Source organism: Eucyclogobius newberryi, unplaced genomic scaffold, assembly GCF_026437365.1.
Source record: "Eucyclogobius newberryi isolate DKJ021-1_F unplaced genomic scaffold, fEucNew1.0.hap1 SCAF_12, whole genome shotgun sequence".
NCBI classification, from domain to species: domain Eukaryota; kingdom Metazoa; phylum Chordata; class Actinopteri; order Gobiiformes; family Gobiidae; genus Eucyclogobius; species Eucyclogobius newberryi.
In genome coordinates this window covers 2,311,022-2,333,445 of record NW_027315746.1, presented here as the reverse complement: position 1 = coordinate 2,333,445, position 22,424 = coordinate 2,311,022, and the positions used below count along the sequence as shown (strand labels likewise).

Here is a 22,424-nt window from a genome sequence, read left to right as displayed (position 1 = left end):
CCTGGTCCACAGACCCGGACTGAACCTGGATCAGAACGGACCTCAGCGGCACGAGCACAGGGCAGCCAAAGGTCAGAGGAATGTGAAGGCAAACTGCACCGCCGTCAGCTGCTTTATTTGAGCTGTATGTGATCAACTCTTTGCTTGTTCATGATTAATGGTGATGGGCTGGTGATGACTTTGTGTTCCAATGCTTTTCCTTCTTGTAAAGTGTCAGCCGTGCTTCCTTCTTGTCCTGATTGGCTTTAGCACGTCTTATTGCTCTGCCCTAGAAACTCTGTCCCTCTAATGTCAGTGTGTCATCTCGCCTGTCGCTGCTCAGTCTTCTCACGTCAGAGCTCCACATTCACGAGACCAACATCCATCAGACATCCACAGACAGAGGAGCCAGTTTAACCTCCAGAACAGCACCAAAAGTACTGGTGTGAGAGCTGAAGGAGGAGCACAAACGTCTGTGCTTATTACAGCAGCTTTATGACGAGTCACTTTGTGCTTCTGTCCCACTTTACAATCATGACGATGATGTGTCGAGCAGAGGAAGCAGAGGAGAGCTGCAGCTAACAGTGTTTTACCACCAATTATAGTCGAATGAGTGTTTCTTTGGACTATTTAGACTTTTAAATGGATTTCTCACCAAATAAAGGTTGAAATATGGAAACTGAAGGATTCTAAATGTGGACTTTTTGACATTTTGATTTAATAACACCACTTCCTTTGTTCTAACAGGTCTTTTCCTGAGTGTTTTAGAGTCTGTTTAGTCCAGATTACCATTACGATCATCAAAATACAACTACTGTTATTTTTTAAACTCGACGAGTCACAGTTAGTTTGTAAGTTGTTAGCTCTGCTGTTGCTTTTAAAGGTCAGTTCAAGACCTTTTTATTTAGTCCAGCCTTTTAATTGCATTTGCTTTAGGGACTGATTTGACTGTTATTGTTGTATATGTGTTGCTCACTGTAAGTTTTTTGTCTTTTATTGTTTTATTCTGTGTTTTTGTGAAGCTCTTTGTGACTTCTGTCTGTGAAAGGTGCTGTACAAATAAGATTTACTTAATTAATTACTTACTAAGTTCATTAATCGTCGCAGGCCAAATGCAGAGAAGTTCAAAAAGAGCCGATGATCCAGAACAATCCAACTTTATTTGTGGCACATCTTATAAACGAGATCATTTCCAAAGTTCTGCAGGAGCAATATAAAACATTTAGCTCTGCACAAGTACATTTCAAACACAACTGGACCTGATAAAGTCGGAACAACAAAACAGACAAAAGAAATATATGAATGAAATAAAACATCAACTAAATCAAATGAGTCAAAGACACAGACGACCACACGACTCTTGCACTGTGAAAAGTCCTTTAGCCAAGTGTTCATAAAGATAATGTTGAATGGACCCTGTGTTTCCACATCTATTTCTGTCTGATTTGTCCGTTTTTCATGTTGTCTTTGGCCCCGCCCCCTTGCTTCACTTCGATTGGTCGATTCATATTTCCCTTGGATAGTCTTTGCATTTACAGTCTCAGTCACATTTTAAACCACATCTTGTCTTTATTTTACATTTATTTTGTTTTGGCGCTCGATTATTTCAAATATTTCACTCTTGTCGGCGCGTGTCCGATTAGCCAGCTAGCCAAAGTGCTGCTTCGGTTTTGGAGGATTCATTGCTGGATTTGACTAAATTGATTTCTTGTCATTTAATGAACACACAGAACTTTATTATTTAAAGACTATTGATTTGAGCCAATGCGTTCAAAGTAATTGTGCAGAATGTTTCATGAGTCTGTTTCCCTGAAAGTGTCCAAAGAGCGTGGAAACACATTTGTGTCTGAGTGGATTCCAGCTGCGCTACATAAGTCGACCCACAGGTGGAAATACAATACAATAAAAACATGTTCTCTTCTGCTCATTTCTGCTCCAGGACCCTGACAACCATGGGCCTGATCCGTCTCCATGGAAACGAGCAGACGACGCCACCAGGCCAAGTCACAGGTCAGATCTGTGGAGAGTCGAGTCTGCTCACTGTAAGAAAGGTGAAGCAATGACATCTCCTTTATACGTCACCTTTAAATCCTTCTCATTGTATCAGTGCAGTTCAGAGTCTGGAGCGCCCCCTGCTGCTCCACCACCACATTACAGCTCACTCTGGAGCTCATGTGCCACGTGCTTTCACTCAAGGACATGTGTGTATTATTTTAGAACAGTTTCACATCCTTTAACCTGCAGAGAGAGAGAGAGAGGGCTTGTCTCCATGGAGATAAACTACACTGCGGAACATTCCAGACAAAGCCGTGATAACAGGCTTTAATGAACTCTAAACTGGATGTGGGATTATACAGTTTGTTTTAAGGAGAATAATCATTATCTGTTTGTTTCATCACTGATATTTCTACCTGAGCCAGAGTGTGGCGCCCTCTGCTGGAGCTCACTGCCACTGCACCTGTCACAGAGACGGGTGTGGTTCAGGTCACGTGACTCTTTGAGGTCAAAGTTTAATAAAGCTGTTCAGAGACGACGCTGAAGCAGTGAGTATTTCTTATGATTAACACATGAAATAATGGAACAATGGACTATTTAAATGAAATAATCGTTTGCCTTTGAATTAATTCAAACGGGTAAAAGATTACCCACAATGCCAGTGCTCTTGCTTTGCATGATTTTATCCCATATCGTATGTGTAGTTGTGTTTTTATGTGTTCCTTTAATGTCTTTGATTGTTTCAGTGAAGGTTTTATTGTCATTTTATCTGTAAATCCTGTGTTTATTTAGTCTGTATTTAACTTGACGGGTCGTCACCAAAAGAGTTTCTCTCTTTGAGTTTCCTCTGTTTAAATAAATGATAAATAAATGTATGTCACATCTGTCCAACCAGGAAGTCACATTAGAACCTTCAACATGTCAAACTAAAGACATTTAGTCTGTTTGTGCTTTTGTCAAACGACTTCTGTGTTTGTGGAAAAGAATTTCCCCTGAGGAACAATAAAGTCTAAAGTCTAAAGTCTAAGCTCTAAAACTAGTGATAAAAGTCATAAAACATGTTCAATATTTAACCAACGTCTGATCTAAAAGTCTTTATATCAAAAGACAAGCAACAATTCTGAATTTTCAAAGGTAAAAAAGTCACTTTGTTACAAAAGATTGAGAAAATATAATTTACTAAACTCAAAATTGTGTTTGAGCTCCACAAAAAGTATAATCTGTGGTAAATTAATATCTGTAGTGACGAAAACATGAACAACTATTGTGGACTCAACATTTCTGTAAGTATTAGTCCAGTAAAACTTATACATATTTAATGCAGTAAAATCCAGTGTTAAATGTGTTTAAAGCAGCTCTGATGTCACTCACACGTCTCTGAGGCTTTCACTTTGACTCAAACACCTGGATTTGTCATATTTTGTGATATTCTGAGGTTAATCCCAGTTTCTCCAGTGAAATCACATTATGTTCCACTGAAACTTTTGCTCCGTTCAGGAATTTAGAATGTGTTTGTTTACAGACTTTAAAGGTCTTTATATAGTCCCGCTTTAATCACAGTCTAATCATTTATAATACACTATTAAGGAGGTAGAATATATGTACAAAGTGACAGGCGGTTGAGTGTAATGTGGTCATGTGACCAGCAGAGGGAGACACAGTAAGTCCACATCTGGAGAACAGAGCTTCTAAACAGGAGACATCTCTGTATGTTCTATTCAAATGGACTCTTCTTCTGATTCCAGCTCCTACAACATGGACCCACCTGGACCTGGCCCCGGGTCTAAACCCAGACCTGGACCCAGACCTGGACCCGGACCCAGACCTGGACCCAGACCTGGACCCAGACCTGGACCCAGACCTGGACCCAGACCTGGACCTGCTCCCAGCTCTCTGTCTCTGAAAAGTGACTGCTCTAAGGGTCTTCCTCCATTATTTAAAGAAGTTGGTCCTGAAGACCAGAGGTAAGACATCTGAACAGTTCTTTTCACTCTGATAAACAGAGACAAAGTGAGTGGGGCTGTTACTGTACGACTGCCTCCTCAATCAAACACGTTCTTCAAGTTGATCTTCTTTCCTGCTTTGTCATGTTCATGTGCTCCAGAGGGTCAGACTTAGACATAAAGACACTCCCAGTCTAAAGTCTGGACACGCCTTCTCATTCAATGTATTTATTCTTTATGTTTACTACTTTCTACATTGACATTGTAGATAAACTGAAGACATCAAATATATGAAGCCAGATGTATGGAATTATGAAGCAAAGAAATCTAGAGAAATAAATGTTTGATATTTTTATTATTTCCCACATTTTTGCTGTCGACCCTTTTTAAAATATATTTAATAAAGTTCTGGCGCACACACACATAATGTCTTTGCTGTAATTCACTTTTTGTCCTTTTCTTTCTTGCCTGGGTGAAGTGTATTAGAGCCTCTTGTAGATGAAGAGAAGAAAACAGGATGTAATATGTTCTAGTTCAAACACACTAATCTGCCATTAAAAAGTTGAATTTTGTGAGATTTTAATAGTGCAAATATTCCAGAAAATGTCTGATTTGCTGTAATGAAGTAGTAATTATACTGGAGGAAGTTGGTTTGTTGATGTTTGACTTACAGGAGGAATAATGACTTTTGTGACTTTTGTCTTGGATAAACTATGAGGATATAGTTTGTCTTTTGGTGGATCTGAGCTCGTCTTTGGACTTGCTGCTGTTGTGAGGACATTTGACTGTAAATGCACTGCACAGTATTGCCACAGTAACACACACAGTCTTCAGTTTATGTTGCTGTGGATCCAGAATGAGGGAAAAAGAAGCAAAGATTAGAACAAAGTCCAGTCACATCTACAGGGGCCACTCCCCCCTGGACATGGACTATTGTCCTGCCCTTCTTCCTTCAGACTGACCATTCACACTGTTCAAGACCAAGAGACTGAAAAACTGCTTTTATCCACAAGCTGTGAAACAATCACTCCTATTCTGTCATTTACACCATTTGCTGCTCGACCTTGAGCTGCTAAACTGTATTTCACTGTTTTACCTGAAAAGGACAAATAAGAGAAAAGAAGAGCCAGAAGTAAAGCTCTCATGTGTGACTCAGTGGAACAGGAGGAACTATTGTACAAATGTGTGAGTTTGACTATTTTTACCTGTGGAACTTTGGTTTGTTTATGATGTCATGGACCCACAAGATTAATGAGTCACTAATAAGTTTCTACTCATGATAATAATGTCAAGTAAAGTGTACGTTCTTCTCCTCAGACGTTCCAGAGCTCTAGTATAAGTCGTGTCAGTAGTTTTGTCCTGGAATCCTCCTGAACATCAGAGACATCTCTGTATGTTCTGTTCAAATGGACTCTTCTTCTGATTCCAGCTCCTACAACATGGACCCACCTGGACCTGGCCCCGGGTCTAAACCCAGACCTGGACCCAGAGCTGGACCTGGACCTCGACCTGGACCCAGACCTGGACCCAGACCTGGACCCAGACCTGGACCCAGACCTGGACCCAGACCTGGACCTGGACCTGCTCCCAGCTCTCTGTCTCTGAAAAGTGACCGCTCCAATGAACATCCTCCGACCTTTACAGAAGCTCCTCCTGAAGACCAGAGGTAAGACCTGCTTCATCCAGAGCTCTGGACATGTTCTCAGGACAGCGCCACCTGCTGCTCATCCTTCATCAGTGCAAACAGTGATCCTGTGTTTGAATGGAGCTGCTCTCAGTGTGAGACAGATGAGTTCAGGTGGGACAGGATCACAGGGTCTTCTACAGATTGTACAGAGTCTCAGAGAATCATCTGTTCTGAACCAGGACTGAACACATCAGAGTCAAACAACTGGACCACTGTAGATGATGGATTTGGATTTATGATTCACATTGTTTTTCAGCTGCATTTGACCAAAGAACCCTCACACTGTAAGAAAAAGTAGTGTTTCTATACGGTAAAGAGCAGAATGTAGAATGCTGTAAATCTGCAGTAAACTTACAGTGATGAGAGAACTGCTTCTTACTGATGCATGTGGACAGTATCTTACATTAAGAGTTGTATTTTTACACCCGCTACTGTTGCATTTATACTGGGAAAGGCTATTGTGCTTTTCAAAATAAAACTCACTCATGCACAGTAGCTTAGAAACTGATTATTTGATTAAACATTAACATTTTAAAATACACTCATTAAAAGACAAGATAGACAGTTAATATAATCCTCTGACGACTCATCTTCAGCTCACATATGTATTACTTCTCTTCTAAAACTCTCAGTTACTATAGTTACAGAAAAGCTGTAAATTCATAATGAATTAATTAGCTTCAATTCCCCTTTTGTCCAACACTTAAAAGCCCCTGAACACATGAAACAAGGAGCACAATCATTCCTCAAACTCTTCTATTGGAATACTGTAGTTCTTTTCAAACAGTTCCCTCTCAAGTGAACTCCAGGGTTCTTCTGCCTCTGCACGTGATTTAACATGAAGCAGTCTGAGAACACACAAGTTATAAGTCACTCAATATTGTCCATCTCATGAGCTCTGGGATCAAATATAACATGAGTTCAAAGCACATTTCATGTTGTGTCTGTGGATGAAAACTGTCTCCTCAAAATCATCTGAATATGTTCTGCAGTCTTGTGTTTTAAGAGTTAAGTCTTTAAGATCAGCTGACCATGCAGCAGATATCTGGAAAAGTACTCATTATATCATCATAATAATATATATGATATGAAACAAGGCATTCATGTTTTGTCCTATGACTGACAAACAAAACATTCAACATTGTCAAACAGAAACAGACAAGATTTGACCTCAGAACATTTGAGAGCTTCTGGACACCTGAAAATATAGAACACAATTATTGATCAACTTGTTCATATTTTAGAAACAAATACTGTGTAAAATAGTCAGATGTAGTTGACTTCAAACATTTCCCTTTCAGTCAAACTCAGGGTTCCTCTGCCTCTTCCACGTGGTTCAACATGAAGCTGCTGCTAACACAAGTTATACCTTTCTTTGGTTTATCTTATCTGTTTGACCTTATGACATCTGATATCAAATATAATCATGAGCTAAAATCACTTTACAAGAGATGAAAGTGTGCGTTCTGTGTAGATTGTCAAAATCCTGTGATACAGTCTTGTGTTACTTAAGTCAGAGTGAAGATGATGAGAAAAGATGAGCTGAGCATTAGCCACCGCAGCAGTTCTCTGGAAATGAACAGAATCAATAACACCTTTTCATCTTTTATCACAACTCAACCAGCAGCACAACATGAAGGTGTTTTCTGTGGAAATACATGTGTCGCACAAATGACACTGCTGCCAACAAAGTGTGTGCAAAGCTGGATTATATTAGTATTATTGCTCGTCACGCACGGACGAGCGTCGGAGAAACTGGCGTTCCAGGTTGTATATGTGGGCATTTAACGACATTTAATGAAACATCATCAAAACCATAATGCCACCAAAGAAATCAGATCCTCTGATGGAAGTTGTCCAAGACTTGGACAAAATCAAGGCAGCGCTAAACGGCTTGTCTAAAGATATTGCCACCGTGACGCGGCAGCAAGTGAAGCTAGTGGCACTGGTGGATGAAGTTGAAAAGCTACGGGAACGTCTAGAGGAAAAAGATCGGGTCATAAATGGATTGGAAAGACGTATCGATGACCTTGAACAATACACACGAATGGAGGACGTGATTATTAATGGGCTAGAAACAAAACATCGCAATTACGCACGAGCAGCTGCTGGCGGCGGTGCCATGGTGGGACCGGACGCACCGGTGGAGGAGTTGCTAACACTGGAGCAACAAGTAGTTACATTTCTCTCAACTAAAGAGATCAAAGTGGATCCGATGGAGATTTCGGCCTGCCACCTGCTTCCCCGAAAGCGTAGCGATGCCAAACCTGCGATTGTGGTTCGCTTTGTGAACAGAAAGCACGAAGTGGATCTGCTGCGCCAGGCACACAAGCTAAAGGGGAGCATGGTGTACATTAATGAACACCTCAGCAGCAAGAACGCAGATATTGCAAGACATGCACGAATACTGTGGAAACAAAAGAAAATACAAGCGACATGGACCAGGAATGCTGGTGTTTTTATTGGTCTAAATGGAACTGAACAAGCACGAGTGATCACAGGGACATCAAAGACTTGGACCAGTACAAATGAGGCAAATACTATTTAAATATGACTTTTCTTTGACTGAAATGACTTATGAGCTTCACGAAGATGATCGTTTGTTTTGGATTATAGGGATGATACTTTCTTATTTAATGGACTATGAACTCTATGAAGATGAACCTTTCGTTTGGATTATGGAACAACTTGTGTTTGGACTAGTGGAGTTTTCCTGACATTTTGCCATTATTATTTTTGTTATTTAGGTTAGCGCTCTTGCCTCCCAAGAAGGAGATCATGGGTTCGATTCCCGGACCAGACCAACATCACATGATCTCTCTGGGTGGAGTCTGCATGTTCTCCCCATGTTACCATGGGTTCTCTCCGGGTTCTCCGGCTCCTCCCACCGTCCAAAGACATGCATGTGTTAGGCAAAATTGGTGACTCTAAATTGGCCCTAGTGAATGAATGTGAGAGTGAGAGTGAGTCTGTAATGTCTATGTCTCTGTGTTGGCCCTGCGACAAGTTGGCCACTGTCCAGGGTGTACCCCGCCTAAGGCCCGAAGTCACTGGGATAGGCTCCAGTCACCCGCGACCCCAAAAGGGAACAAGGATGGATATATTTATTTTTTTTATTTTTTTTCTTACAACATGCCAGAACTTGGACCCATGGTAGAACAAAATACACACTTAAATGATGAGACCATTAATGATATCGATGATCCAACTGATTTCTGCAATAACATAAATTATTTAAATGTAAAACATGGTAAATATGATGTTGAAAAGGAAATAGATACTGATACTTATTGTAGTCAGACAAATTGTCAGTGTTACACAGAAGAACAGTTTAAGAGTGAACATGGAACATGCTTTCTCTGTGATACATTTTAATAGTAGAAGTCTTTGGAGCAATTTCCCATTTATTAAATATTATTTAAGCTTATTCCCAAAGTTTAGTGTAGTTGCTATTTCTGAAACATGGTTCGATGAGGATAAAGTCTCAGCTGTTGAACTGGAAGGACATGAACTGTTTGTAGTGAATAGAAAAGACAAGAGGAGGTGGAGTTCTCTCTCTGTAGATTCTAACCTGCATTGTAATGCTATAGAAAGCATGTCTACTACAGTTGATCATATGTTAGAGTGTGTCACGCTTGAGATTCACATGGAGAAACAAACAAAAATAACTGTTGCATTTATAGAACACCTGGTTCTTCTCTGGATCATTTGAATGACTTTATATCTAATATGTTTCACTCAATTGGAAATAAGTCTTACATTGTCTGTGGTGATTTGAATGTTGAGCTGCTTAACCAGGTGGACACAAGAAAACCACAGACTTTATCAATACTTTTTATAACAGGACATTATTTCCAGTCATAGTAAAACCAACTAGAATAACAACAGAATCAGCAACATTCATTGATAACATATTTACAAATGAAACTGGTCAAATTGATGGAGGTCTTTTAATGACTGATATTAGTGACCATCTTCCTGTTTTTGCAATTCTTCAAAATGTATTTAAAACACGGTGTAATGAGACGAGCGACATAAGAACAGTGAGACATAGAACACCTGAAGACATTGAGACTGTGAAAATGGAATGAAATAAACAAAATTGGGATGAAATTTATAGGTATGAAAATCCTAATGAAGCATATGAACTCTTTTTAGCAAAATTACTTGATATTTATAATAATTGTTGTCCACTTAAGACAATAATTTGTAAAAAACAGATGCTGAAACCCTGGTTCACTAAAGGAATAATTAAGGCAGAAAGAAAAATCAACTATAGGAAATTCCTAAAATCCAGAACGCAAGTTTCTGAAAATAAATATAAAGCATACAAGAATAAATGAGTTAATATAATCAGAAATTTTAAGAAAGAATATTATACAAAATTATTAATGCAACATAGACAAAATATCCAGGGAACATGGAAAATGATGAATGATTTAATACATAAGAGACATAATAATAATAATAATAATAATAATTATCCTAATTATTTGAACAAAGACAATGACAAAATAAGTCATATTAAGGGAATTGTTCATGATTACTTTGTAAACATTGGCTATAAATTGGCAACAAAAATTGTGCCCCTCAAAACAATGACATGGAGATTGGGGTCACGTATGAATAATATATATATATATATATATATATATATATATATATATATATATATATATATATATATATATATAGGGGTCACGTATGAGGGTGTAAATTCATTTTTTCTAAACCCAACAAATGAAAATGAAATATTGAAAATTGTGAAATTGTTTGTTAAAAGATGAGATAACTATGTTGAAGTTAACAATATATTAAATGAGCATCAGTTTGGTTTTAGAGCACACAGGTCCACAACGATGGCAGTTGTTAATCTTGTTGAAAATATTTCCCAATCATTAGATCAAAAACTCCATACCAAAGGTTTATTTTTGGATTTACAGAAAGCATTTGATACAATTGACCACACAATTTTATTTAAAAAATTGGAAAAATATGGCTTTAGGGGAAAAGCAAATTCTTGGTTAAATAATTACTTACCGGATCGATTCCAATATGTTCATCTGAAGGGAGCAGAGTCTAGTTGTCAGCGAATTAGTTGTTGTGAGCCACAAGGCTCTGTTTTGGGCCTAAAATTATTTTTATTATATATTAATGATATCCAAAAAGTATCTGATGTTACCACAGTTTACTGCTCGGGTCAAAATCTTAGTGAGTTGGTGAAGGTGATGGAGAGAGAACTGCATAAACTAAACAACTGCTTTGCATTAAATAAATTATCACTCAACTTAAATAAAACAAAATTTATGGTATTCAGTAACAAACATGTAGATAATGATATCAAAATTAAAATAAATAGTTTTAGAAATTGAAAGAGTCCAATCCAATCCACTTTATTTCTATAGCACGATTTACACAACCAGAGGTTCTAAAGTGCTTCACAGCAGGTAAAAGACTACAGAGGCATAAATAGGATAAAAGTAATAAAATAAGATATAAAAACAAAATCAAATAGAAAATTAAATCAAACAAACACACTAAAATCAATGGAATAAAAATAAACAAAATAAAATAAATAAAAAGGTGCTGCCCTCCCAACACATATAAAACATACAACACACATAAAACATACAACACACATAAAACATACAACACATATAAAACATACAACACATATAAAACATACAACACAAAACATACAACACATATAAAACATACAACACATATAAAACATACAACACATATAAAACATACAATACACATAAAACATACAACACATATAAAACATACAACACATATAAAACATACAACACATATAAAACATACAACACATATAAAACATACAACACATATAAAACATACAACACATATAAAACATACAACACATATAAAACATACAACACACTACATGGAGTTAGGAGCCAGAGAAAACAGATGTTTTTTAGAAGCGATTTAAAAAGAGGCAGTGAGGAGCTTTTCTTATGGGGAGTGGCACTTTGTTCCACAGTTTTGGAGCTGCCACTGCAAAGGCGATAGAGTCAATTATATTAAGTTTCTTGGAGTGATCATAGATTGCAAAATTTCATGGAAAACACATATACAAAATCTACTGAAAAAAGGAAGGCTGAGGGAACATTGTTTGTCTAGTAAAGCAGTTAAATTATGGAACAATTGTTGCGATGAATTAAAAAATGCCACTTCTTTATTTCTGTTTAAAAGGATCTTTAAGGAAACAATCATAGACAAACATTTTAGCAGAATGAAACTGCAGCTTTGTTATAAAACCTTGAATGCTTGTGGAGGAAACTGTGAGCAGACTGTCCAGTATTATGTAGTGTTGTTTGTGTTGATGAACTGTGGCTTGTGAACTATAAAATGTCCACCAATGTTGAGAGTTTGAGAGAAGGGTCGGCACAATAAGCCTTGGCTTCTGCCTTCACCTGGTCCAAAAACATTAATGTATCTCGAATTTAGTTTTGTGCTTGAATGTTGAGCACCTTTTGTTTTTGACCAAACCACAATAAATAAAAAATAAATTAAAAAAAATCAAGTTTGACCAACTTACTACTAATATTGTTGCAAAGCCGTCTCCAAAATGGAGGATACTATTGACTAAAAGAAAACATTTGCACCTAAAACAAATCATGTCAATGATTGAACTTCCCTTTTTGTTAATGAAGAGGCACAGCCAGAAGCACATGTGCATGAAACACACCAAACACATATGAGTCAAGAGAATACATATTGTACAGCACCCTAAATACAAATATGAGAGTCCCTCCAGCCTTGAGGGCGTTACCTTGGGTCATCAACAGTTTTTAATGAAAACAATTCAGAACTGCTGAAAATGAATGTATTTTTACTATAATTTCAGCTGCTACTAGTCTCTTAGTGGACCTAGAGTTTGAACCAAACATGTTGAAGCTTCACTTTGTTTCTATCAATCATAAATGTTGAACTCTCTTCAGGAAAATCTGTGACTTAAAATAAAGCCTGATATTTTCAAATCTAAATTAAAGACTTGTCTTTTTAATATTATTTATGAATAACTTATGATTATGGATTCATACTTTTATCGACTTAAAGTGTTGTAACTGTCATGTTTCTCTGTTGTATTGACTGGATAAGTGTAAATGATGTGAACGTTTCTCTCTTTCCTAAATGTTTGTGCTTGTTTTCTGTGTGAAACACTTTGAGTTGTCTGTGTGCATGAAAGGTGCTCTACAAATAAACTTGACTTGACTCAGAATGCTGGTGAAAAAGCCCAGGGCCAGTAGTGCCAGGCTCCTGTTCTGTCAGGCTCTTGTCAACACTTTTCACACTCTCATGACAAACCTGATGTATAAATTCATGTGTGGCCTAAATGACTCTCTGAACTCTCTGGTGGCGATGCTGGTGAGTCCCAGGTTTAGTGCTGTTCAGTATCACTGCTCTTTATCAAACACTGAGCTGTCTTTTAGGACACTTTTATTCTTGTCTCCTGTCTTATTGTGTTCTTTTATGGGCCATGAGTCTGAAACAAAGAAATAATGATGATTTTATGGTTTGACAGGGAGCCAGTCCCAAAGGAGCAGCTGGACGCCATCTTCAGGGTGAGTATCCCACGGCCGCAGCATGTGTGGGGTTCTCTGGGGCGCTCCTCAGGTTCTCTCTTTGACTCAAACTCTTCTCTTATTGTTCTGTTCCAGCGTCTGGAGGAGGACGTCCTGACTTTTGTCAAAGAGCAGCTGCAGAGGCTCCACAGGCTCCTGGCCTCAGATTACCCAGAATGCTCTGAGAGTGAGGGGGAGGAGCCGAGCAGCAGAGAGGCGGTTCTGAACATCACCCTGGACTTCCTGAGGAGGATGGACCAGGAGCAGCTGGCCCAGCTCCTGCAGGACAGTAAGAACTCTGTTACTGTCCATCTGAGGAACAGCTCCAGGCTCTGATCTGTTTAACTTTACAATTAAAAGTAGATCATTTGACATTTTAGTGAAGAAGAAGTTTTCACAAATCAGAAGGAGCTTGAGTTGACAGTTGTTTGTGTCTTTATTCAGGAAACACTGTTGGAGTTTGTGGAGATAAACTGAAGTCTCATCTGCAGCAGAAGTTCAACTGTGTGTTTGAGGGCGTGGCTAAAGCAGGAGACTCCGCCCCCCTGACCCAGATCTATACAGAGCTCTACATCACAGAGGGCGGGGCCTCAGAGGTCAACCAGGAACATGAGGTCAGACACATGGAGAGTGCGTCCAGGAGAGCGGCCGCTCCAGAGACCACCATCACATGTGAAGACATCTTTAAAGCCCGCCCACATTCACCAGAGCCAATCAGAGCGGTGCTGACGAAGGGCGTGGCCGGCGTGGGGAAAACAGTGCTGACTCAGAAGTTCAGTCTGGACTGGGCTGAAGGCAGGGCCCACCAGGAGCTCCAGCTGCTGTTCCCGTTCACTTTCAGAGAGCTCAATGTGCTCAGAGACACACAGTTCAGCCTGGTGGAGCTGCTGCACCACTTCTTCAGTCCATCCAAAGATCTCTGCAGCTTCCAACAGCTCCAGGTGCTCTTCATCTTTGACGGTCTGGACGAGTGCAGACTTCCTCTGGACTTCAGCCGAACCCGGGTCCTGAGCGACCCCACAGAGTCCGTCTCAGTGGACGTGCTGCTGGTGAACCTCATCAGGGGGAGCCTGCTTCCCTCCGCTCGCCTCTGGATAACCACGCGCCCCGCGGCGGCCAATCAGATCCCTGCTGAGTGTGTCTCCATGGTGACAGAGGTGCGAGGGTTCGCTGACCCGCAGAAGGAAGAGTACTTCAGGAAGAGGTTCAGAGACGAGGCCACTGCCGTCATCTCCCACATCAAGAGCATCCGCAGCCTCCACATCATGTGCCACATCCCGGTCTTCTGCTGGATCCTCTCCACAGTTATACAGAAGCTTCTGGAACAAACAGAGGGACCAGAGCTGCCCCGGACTCTCACACAGATGTACGTCCACTTCCTGGTGGTGCAGGCCAAAGTCCAGAACATCAAGTATCACCAGGGATCAGGGGCAGGCCTTCACTGGACTCCAGAGACCAGGGAGATGGTGCGGTCTCTGGGAAAACTGGCCTTTGAACAGCTGCAGAAAGGAAACTTGATCTTCTACGAGTTTGACCTGAGCGAGTGTGGGCTGGACGCTGCAGCGGCCTCAGTGTACTCCGGAGTGTTCACACAGGTCTTTAGAGAGGAGCCAGGCCTGTACCAGGACAAGGTCTACTGCTTCATCCATCTGAGTGTGCAGGAGTTTCTGGCTGCTCTTCACGTCCATCAGACCTTCTTCAGCTCTGGAGAGAACCTGCTGTCACCACCACACTCCTCTGAGAGTCCTGAGTCTGAGGGAGACTTCTACTGCTCTGCTGTGGACCAGGCCATACAGAGTCCAAACGGACACCTGGACCTGTTCCTGCGCTTCCTTCTGGGGCTGTCTCTGTCGACCAATCAGAGCCTGCTGCAGGGTCTGCTAACACAGACAGGAAGTAGCTCAGGGACCAATCAGGAGACAGTAAAGTACATCAAAGAGAAGCTGAATGAAAAGGGTCTGTCTGCAGAGAGAAGTCTGAACCTGCTCCACTGTCTGAACGAGCTGAACGACCTCAGTCTGATGAAGGAGACACAAAGATACATGAGAGGAGGAAATTTCTCCTCATTAAGTTCTCCTGCTCTGTGGTCTGCTCTGTCCTTCCTCTTATTGTCCTCAGACTCAGACCTGGAGGAGTTTGACCTGAGGAAATACCGGGCCTCAGAGACAGCTCTCCTGGGTCTGCTGCCGGTGATCAAAGCCTCCACCAAAGTCCTGTGAGTCCAGACTGTATTTAAAGTGCATATGACAGGTCAGATTATACTTTTCACTAAAACATAGTGAACATGATTACGTTTAAGATTTGACTCAACATTTAGTCTGTTTTTCTCCAATTTGACCATTTTGATGGTTTTATAATGTTACTTCCTGGTTGGACATGAGCAACAGATGTGACGTATGTAGAGATAATTCCACAACTGTTGCCTAGCAACCATAATGTTAACAAGAGCCAAAATACATATGAATGACACAATAGTTATGATTAGACAAATAATAATTCCTGATAACACCTTCAATTTGTTAAATGATTGTTTAAACTGTCAGAAAAATGTGTCAGTGACTCTGAAGGTCCACACTTTTCCTACAGAGGGCGCTATTTAAGGATCACGCCATTTAAGTGAAAGGTAAAGCTATTTGAAAAGTAGTGTCCAGCGCTGGTCACTAGAGTGGTCAATATAGACCACAATGCATTGCGAGAGTGTGGTTTTTCCACACTCTCGCAATGCATTGTGGTCCGCTTACCTTAGCTTGAGCTGGAAAAAGAGCTCCTTCACAGGCAAAAAGATGAATAATCCAGTTAGTTTGTTGTTTAATGTGAGATCCATGACTTGTGTGGTGATTATTAGTCCATCATTATGTGTGAGTCAGACACATTTGACCAATATTTATGACACAAATACATTTTATCTGAGTTTTACAGACTTTCAGACGCAGCCAGTTACTTGTAAATTGTCCCTGCATTTTGGAGGGAAAGTCTCTTATTGATGACATCACAGAGGGATTAAGTTTTAGAACTCAGCTCTACTTCCTGGTTCTTCAACCCACTTATGAAGGAATAAACTTGTATAATGCAAGTAGATCCGGCCAATCCAGGACTGATTTATGGTTTACTTCTTCTGTTTCTCTCCAGTTCATTTCAGAAATAGGTCACAGTTATGCTCCATTAACATATCACAAGTTAATAACTATTCAATTAAAAGTGTTCAAATGTGTGGATATTAGAAGTTTAATAACACTTTACTGCAGGACCAGATCTTTGTGATATGGTAACTTCACTGATTAATGATGTATTTAATGGTGAAATGATTGATCATGAGCAGAAAATTGAGTTTTTTAAGGATCAGACGAGAAAAACGACAAGTAAATCTGAAATCACACAAAGAAATTAAGGTGATGGATGAATAAAATCCACTTCTATCAAAAGAGAACACAACAGAGGAGGAAGATATTAGAATTACACAGCTACAAGAAGAAATAAATCAAATGTTTAGTGAAATGACAAAAGGCCTTTGTCTGATCAAGGACCAAATGACTTGAAGACAGAAAAAACAACATGAAAAAAGAAATAATATGACCTGCTTCAAAATAAATGAACATCTCAAGCCCAAAAGACATTTCTAACCATGTGTATACATTTAATAAAAAACATATATAAATGAAATAATGAGGCATCTAAAAGTGAAGAGTTCATCAATTGTGTCAGGAATAAGACGACATCAAGTTCTGAAAAGTTCAGACTGTGAAAGCTCAAGAACAAAACTAGAAATGTCTGAAGCAGTTCAATCAGTGAAAAAGGCTAAATCCCCTGGATGTGACGTCTCACAGTGGAATTTTATCTGCACTTTTGGATCCGAGTTGAAAAGAGACTTTTGGAGCTTTTTCACATTAGTTTTGAGAGAGAAGAAATGTGAACAAGTCTGAAGCAGAGAACAATCTGTCTTATTCCCAAACCAGGCAAAGATCTCTTTATGTTGGAAACTGGAGACAAAAACATTGTGAAATATTGATGACAAAATTCTATCTCAAATACTTGAATGAAAACAGTTTAAATGAAATAATAAATGAAACATAAACTGGATTCATGGCCAAAAGGCTCAAATGTGAGACTGATTTTGATTGAATCCATCACTCTGAATATATTGACAAAGACTCATTCTTTTTCTGGACTTTTACAAAACATTTGATTATGTTGAGCATGACTTTATTTGTGAAACTCTTTTTGTTTTGGCTCCAGATTTGTCTGAACAGTTAAAATGCTGCACAAAAACATAAACAGTTGTATCATGTTCTATCCAAACACTACATCGAGATTCTCTGTATCACGTTCAGAACGCCAAGGACGTCCTCCAGCTCCATTTCTATTTCTGTTGTCAAGGAAACGCTCCAGACTCATGTCTCCTGCTCTCTCTATATATGTTACATATATATATTTATATGTTAAAGACTCAACATATGATCAATTTAACTACAGGGACCAACTGAGTCAGAATTAGAAAAACATGAAATTCATCTGCACTTTAAACTCTTGTGTCATGGTTCTAGTCTCTAATGTCCCTCTCTGTCCTCAGACTGTATTTAAACTCTTGTGTCATGGTTCTAGTCTCTAATGTCCCTCTCTGTCCTCAGACTGTATTTAAACTCTTGTGTCATGGTTCTAGTCTCTAATGTCCCTCTCTGTCCTCAGACTGATTGGCTGTGGACTGTCCCCTCACAGTTGGGGTCCTCTGGCCTCAGTCCTCAGCTCCTCCAGTCTCACACTCCTGGATCTGAGTCACAACGACCTCCAGGACTCAGGAGTGGAGCTGCTGTGTTCTGGACTGAAGAGCGCCCCCTGCAGACTGGAGACTCTCAGGTGAGTGTTGAAACAGCCTTAGATTAGACTCACCTGTCCAACTGATACAGAGAAACTTGTTTGAATGGAGACTTAAAGAGTCATTATCCCTCAAAAGGAGGAAGTAGGTTTTTAAATATATGTAACTTGTGCCAAAATGTATTAAATAAATACACAATTAAATAATGAATTACGAGTGAATAAATAATTGAAAGAGAAATACACAGACAATTGAATCTGATGTTGAAATGCTTCTTAAATGAATCGGATCAAGTGTATCAAGGCTCATTTCATATCGGACATAATATCGTATCGAGATCTGAGATTTCCATCACTAATTCATAAATGTAAATACTTTATTAAATAAATATGTTTTAAATAATTATCTAAATAATGTACTAAATAAACAAATGTTTCACTCATTATTTAAATACACTATGTATGTGATGAAATGTGTCGTTTCTTCTGGGTTATGGCGGCGCTTTGAGCTGACGCAGCCTCACTTCTGCTGCAAAACGTGGCTTTAAATCATCGTTTGACCCACTTTATCCCAAAGAAGGAAGAAACAAGTCTGTAACACTACGGAACCAAAACAAACAAAGCAAACGAGGCTAAGATGCCGAGCAAACCCGATGCAGAGAACCACAGCCACAACTTCTTTGTATCAGAAGAGGGAGATAATATGACCCATCTGTTAATGCTCAATATGTGTCTGACCGTGGATAAAGCAGTTACATCTAGATCTGATAATATTTGAGTAAGTTGTGGTCATTTGAATGTATACAACTCTCAAAACCATTCACTGAGAAAACGGCCTCTAAAGTTTCTCACCGGAGTGAGCCCAGAGTCACAGGGGGCGGGGCTCATTTGCATCTCATTGAGATAAGCCCTCCCCCTGTCACACTGACAGCCCCTCCCCCTACAGCTGTCACTCAAGACTCAAGAGGAGTGTTGTTATTGATGGTAACTGGACTTGAATCAGAATTAGAAGTAACTATATTAAAATGGAAATACTTGGATAGAATCAAAGATTCAGAATCAGAATGAGAATAGTGTTTATTGCCATTTGTCGATAAACATAATTCACAGGTGATTCAGTGCAACACAAACAACAAAACATTGAACACTTGGCATGATATGTACATGAAATATAAGGTACAGTGTTCTCGATGGGCTGAGGTTTGAGGATGGCAGTGGGACACCAAACATTGTTCGCCGCTCTGTGCTGCCCGCCTGCAGAGGGTTTGAGGGAAAGTGTATCTGTAGAAGACAGAGGGAGAGAGAGAAGGAATTAGATTAAGACATGTAACGTTTGATAATATATTCCTTTATTGTCCACACATGGAGAAATTGTTGCAACGCAGGAAGATACAGAGGAAGTTTAAAAAACACTCTTAATAGAAAAAACTCTTATAAACAAAGTCTCCTATAGACAGAACCTCTCATTTCTCAATAAGGAATGGACGGGAAAATAAAGATAAAATAAAAACAGCTAAGCTAACATGCTGCTTCAGTGACCACTTTCTGAATAATCAACTTCACGTAGTCTCTTGAAACTAGCTGTTTTGGGACAGTATAATGTCTGTAGCTTCGTGTTTTTTACTGTTTTTTACTGTAGCCCGCGTTAGCCGCTTTATCTCTATTTTTACCGTGGTCGATCACATATGTTCGAAATAAGACGCGGGATGGAGTCTTTTAGAGCCGAGGTGATGCTGCCATGGGCCCGGCCGTGTCTGCTACAGTATCTGTATCTGCTGCAGATACCAGTATCTGCTGCAGTATCTGATGCAGTATCTGATGCAGTATCTGATGCAGTATCTGATGCAGTATCTGATGCAGTATCTGCTGCAGTATCTGATGCAGTATCTGATGCAGTATCTGATGCAGTATCTGATGCAGTATCTGATGCAGTATCTGATGCAGTATACACTGAACTGAAAGCAGTGGGACGATCTGCAGACATTAAGGGCCGAGATGGAGCGGGCCAGGGTGACAACGCTGGAGTCAGAGAACAACAATATGAAAAATAAGATCTTGGATTTGGAGTTCAGATCACGACGTTCTAACCTAAGTCTTGTGGGTGTAGAAGAAGGAGAAGAAGGAAATGATACAGAAAGCTTTTTGGAGAAGATTATTCCTGCCCTCCTTGATGGCTCAGGAGTTGAAGTCCTTCCCATCATAATCGAAACAGCAGCTGATGAACCACGAGGCCTGATAATGAGGTTTCTTAACGATCGTGTGAAGGAACGTGTCCTGAAGGCTGCAAGGGTTAAAGGAGACCTCCAGGGTTAAAGGAGACCTCCAGGGTTAAAGGAGACCTCCAGGGTTGAAGGAGACCTCCAGGGTTAAAGGAGACCTGCAGGGCTAAAGGAGACCTGCAGGGTTAAAGGAGACCTCCAGGGTTAAAGGAGACCTCCAGGGTTAAAGGAGACCTCCAGGGTCAAAGGAGACCTCCAGGGTCAAAGGAGACCTCCAGGGTTAAAGGAGACCTCCAGGATTAAAGGAGACCTCCAGGTTTAAAGGAGACCTCCAGGGTTAAAGGAGACCTACAGGGTTAAAGGAGACTTCCAGGGTTTAAGGAGACCTCCAGGGTTTAAGGAGACCTACAGGGTTTAAGGAGACCTACAGGGTTTAAGGAGACCTCCAGGGTTAAAGGAAACCTCCAGGTTTAAAGGAGACCTCCAGGTTTAAAGGAGACCTCCAGGTTTAAAGGAGACCTCCAGGGTTAAAGGAGACCTCCAGGGTTAAAGGAGACTTTCAGGGTTTAAGGAGACCTCCAGGGTTAAAGGAGACTTCCAGGGTTAAAGGAGACCTCCAGGGTTTAAGGAGACCTCCAGGGTTTAAGGAGACCTCCAGGGTTTAAGGAGACCTGTAGAAGGCAAGCACATATTCTTTGTTCCATACGAGGTTCATCAACAACAGTAAAGGTTTTACCACATCTGTGAGGAGCTCAGGAGGAGCAAAATAAGGGTATATGGGTTCTCTTTCCCCTTCGACTCTTCTGTGACTTTTGAAGGTAAAAAACACATGCTCAGAACACCAGGAGAAGCAGAGGTGCTCCTCAGAACACCAGGAGAAACAGAGGTGCTCCTCAGAACACCGGGAGAAGCGAGGTGCTCCTCAGAACACCAGGAGAAGCAGAGGTGCTCCTCAGAACACCGGGAGAAGCAGAGGTGCTCCTCAGAACACCAGGAGAAACAGAGGTGCTCCTCAGAACACAGGGAGAAGCAGAGGTGCTCCTCAGAACACCAGGAGAAGCAGAGGTGCTCCTCAGAACACCAGGAGCAAAGGTGCTCCTCAGAACACCGGGAGAATCAGAGGTGCTCCTAAGGAAGATACAAAACGCAGAGAACTGAAGAGTGTGAGAGATGGAGCCACCAGCGTGGGGCGTGTGACTTCAGGTTGTGGTCACATGGTGATACATTTCTGTTAATTGGAAGGGACTGATGACATGATTTATTTGTTTTTAACATCAGACTTTATGCTCCATGTTGTCTGCTTTTGTACATAAACTCTGTGACTAAATACATCTACTCATCAATGGGCCAAATGTGGGGGATTGTAAAATACTTGTAGAGGGCAGCAGGGGGTTGTGGATGTTATATATTCAATTATTACTGACGATTGGTGTCAGAAGTGCCTGTGGAGTTTTCTTGGGGGCCCTTCATTAGGATTAGACTTCACTCTCTTTTACAATCTTTTCTTGATCAGGTTTTGGGTTCGATGCCTGTGGTTTTCTGTTCCTATGGTGATAATGGTGAGGCCTGGGAGCTTGAGGGTTCTGCGCAGTATCTTTGCTGTTACTGCACTGCACTTTCCTGGACCGAGATGTCTGATGTTTTTCCTGGGATCTGCACAAGCCATTCCTCCACTGCCCCAAGTGCTCCGATCACTACGGCAACCACCAATACCTTTACGCTCCAGGCCTTCTCCAACTCCTCTCTGAGGCCTTGGTATTTCTCTAGTTTCTCCTTTTTCCGGATGTTACCATCCCATGATGCACTGCAATGTCCACCACCACGGCTTTCCTCTGCACCTTGAGACCACCTCTATGTCCGGTTGGTTCCATTACCATTCTGTCCGTCTGTATCTGGAAGTCCCAGAGGACCTTGGCTCGGTCGTTCTCCACCACCTTTTGGAGGTGTTTCCCACTTTGTCCTTGGGGTCTCCTGCCTGTACTCTGCACAGATGTTTCTGTTCACTATGCCAGCCTCCTGGGGATGGTGCTCCATGCATGCTGTCCCTGCATCTTGCACGCTGCAGTTATGTGCGGGAATGTCTCAGGGGCCCCTTTGCACAGCCTACACCTTGGGTCTTGTCTGGTGTGGTAGATCAGGGCCTCTGTCCTTCAGACCGGCTCTATCTATCCATTGGTTTGATTTCGTGATATCAGCCACT

At 40.7% G+C, this 22,424-nt stretch overlaps 2 protein-coding genes across 3 annotated transcripts in view; both read left to right on the top strand.

The window, feature by feature from the left end:
* Window positions 1-22,424, top strand: part of LOC140355682 (uncharacterized) — a 201,693-nt gene that overhangs the window by 140,357 nt on the left and 38,912 nt on the right. The window lies entirely within an intron of this gene.
* LOC140355922 (NLR family CARD domain-containing protein 3-like) overlaps window positions 3,697-22,424 on the top strand; it is a 28,383-nt gene continuing 9,655 nt past the window's right edge. Inside the window, exons 1-6 of one of the 2 annotated variants that reach the window (XM_072440573.1) lie at window positions 3,697-3,938; window positions 5,347-5,583; window positions 13,157-13,196; window positions 13,293-13,485; window positions 13,641-15,411; window positions 17,880-18,047. In XM_072440573.1, the coding sequence (XP_072296674.1) occupies window positions 3,697-3,938; window positions 5,347-5,583; window positions 13,157-13,196; window positions 13,293-13,485; window positions 13,641-15,411; window positions 17,880-18,047 (2,651 nt within the window). The remainder of the gene's footprint in view (window positions 3,939-5,346; window positions 5,584-13,156; window positions 13,197-13,292; window positions 13,486-13,640; window positions 15,412-17,879; window positions 18,048-22,424) is intronic. The other variant, XM_072440572.1, reaches the window with a different exon arrangement.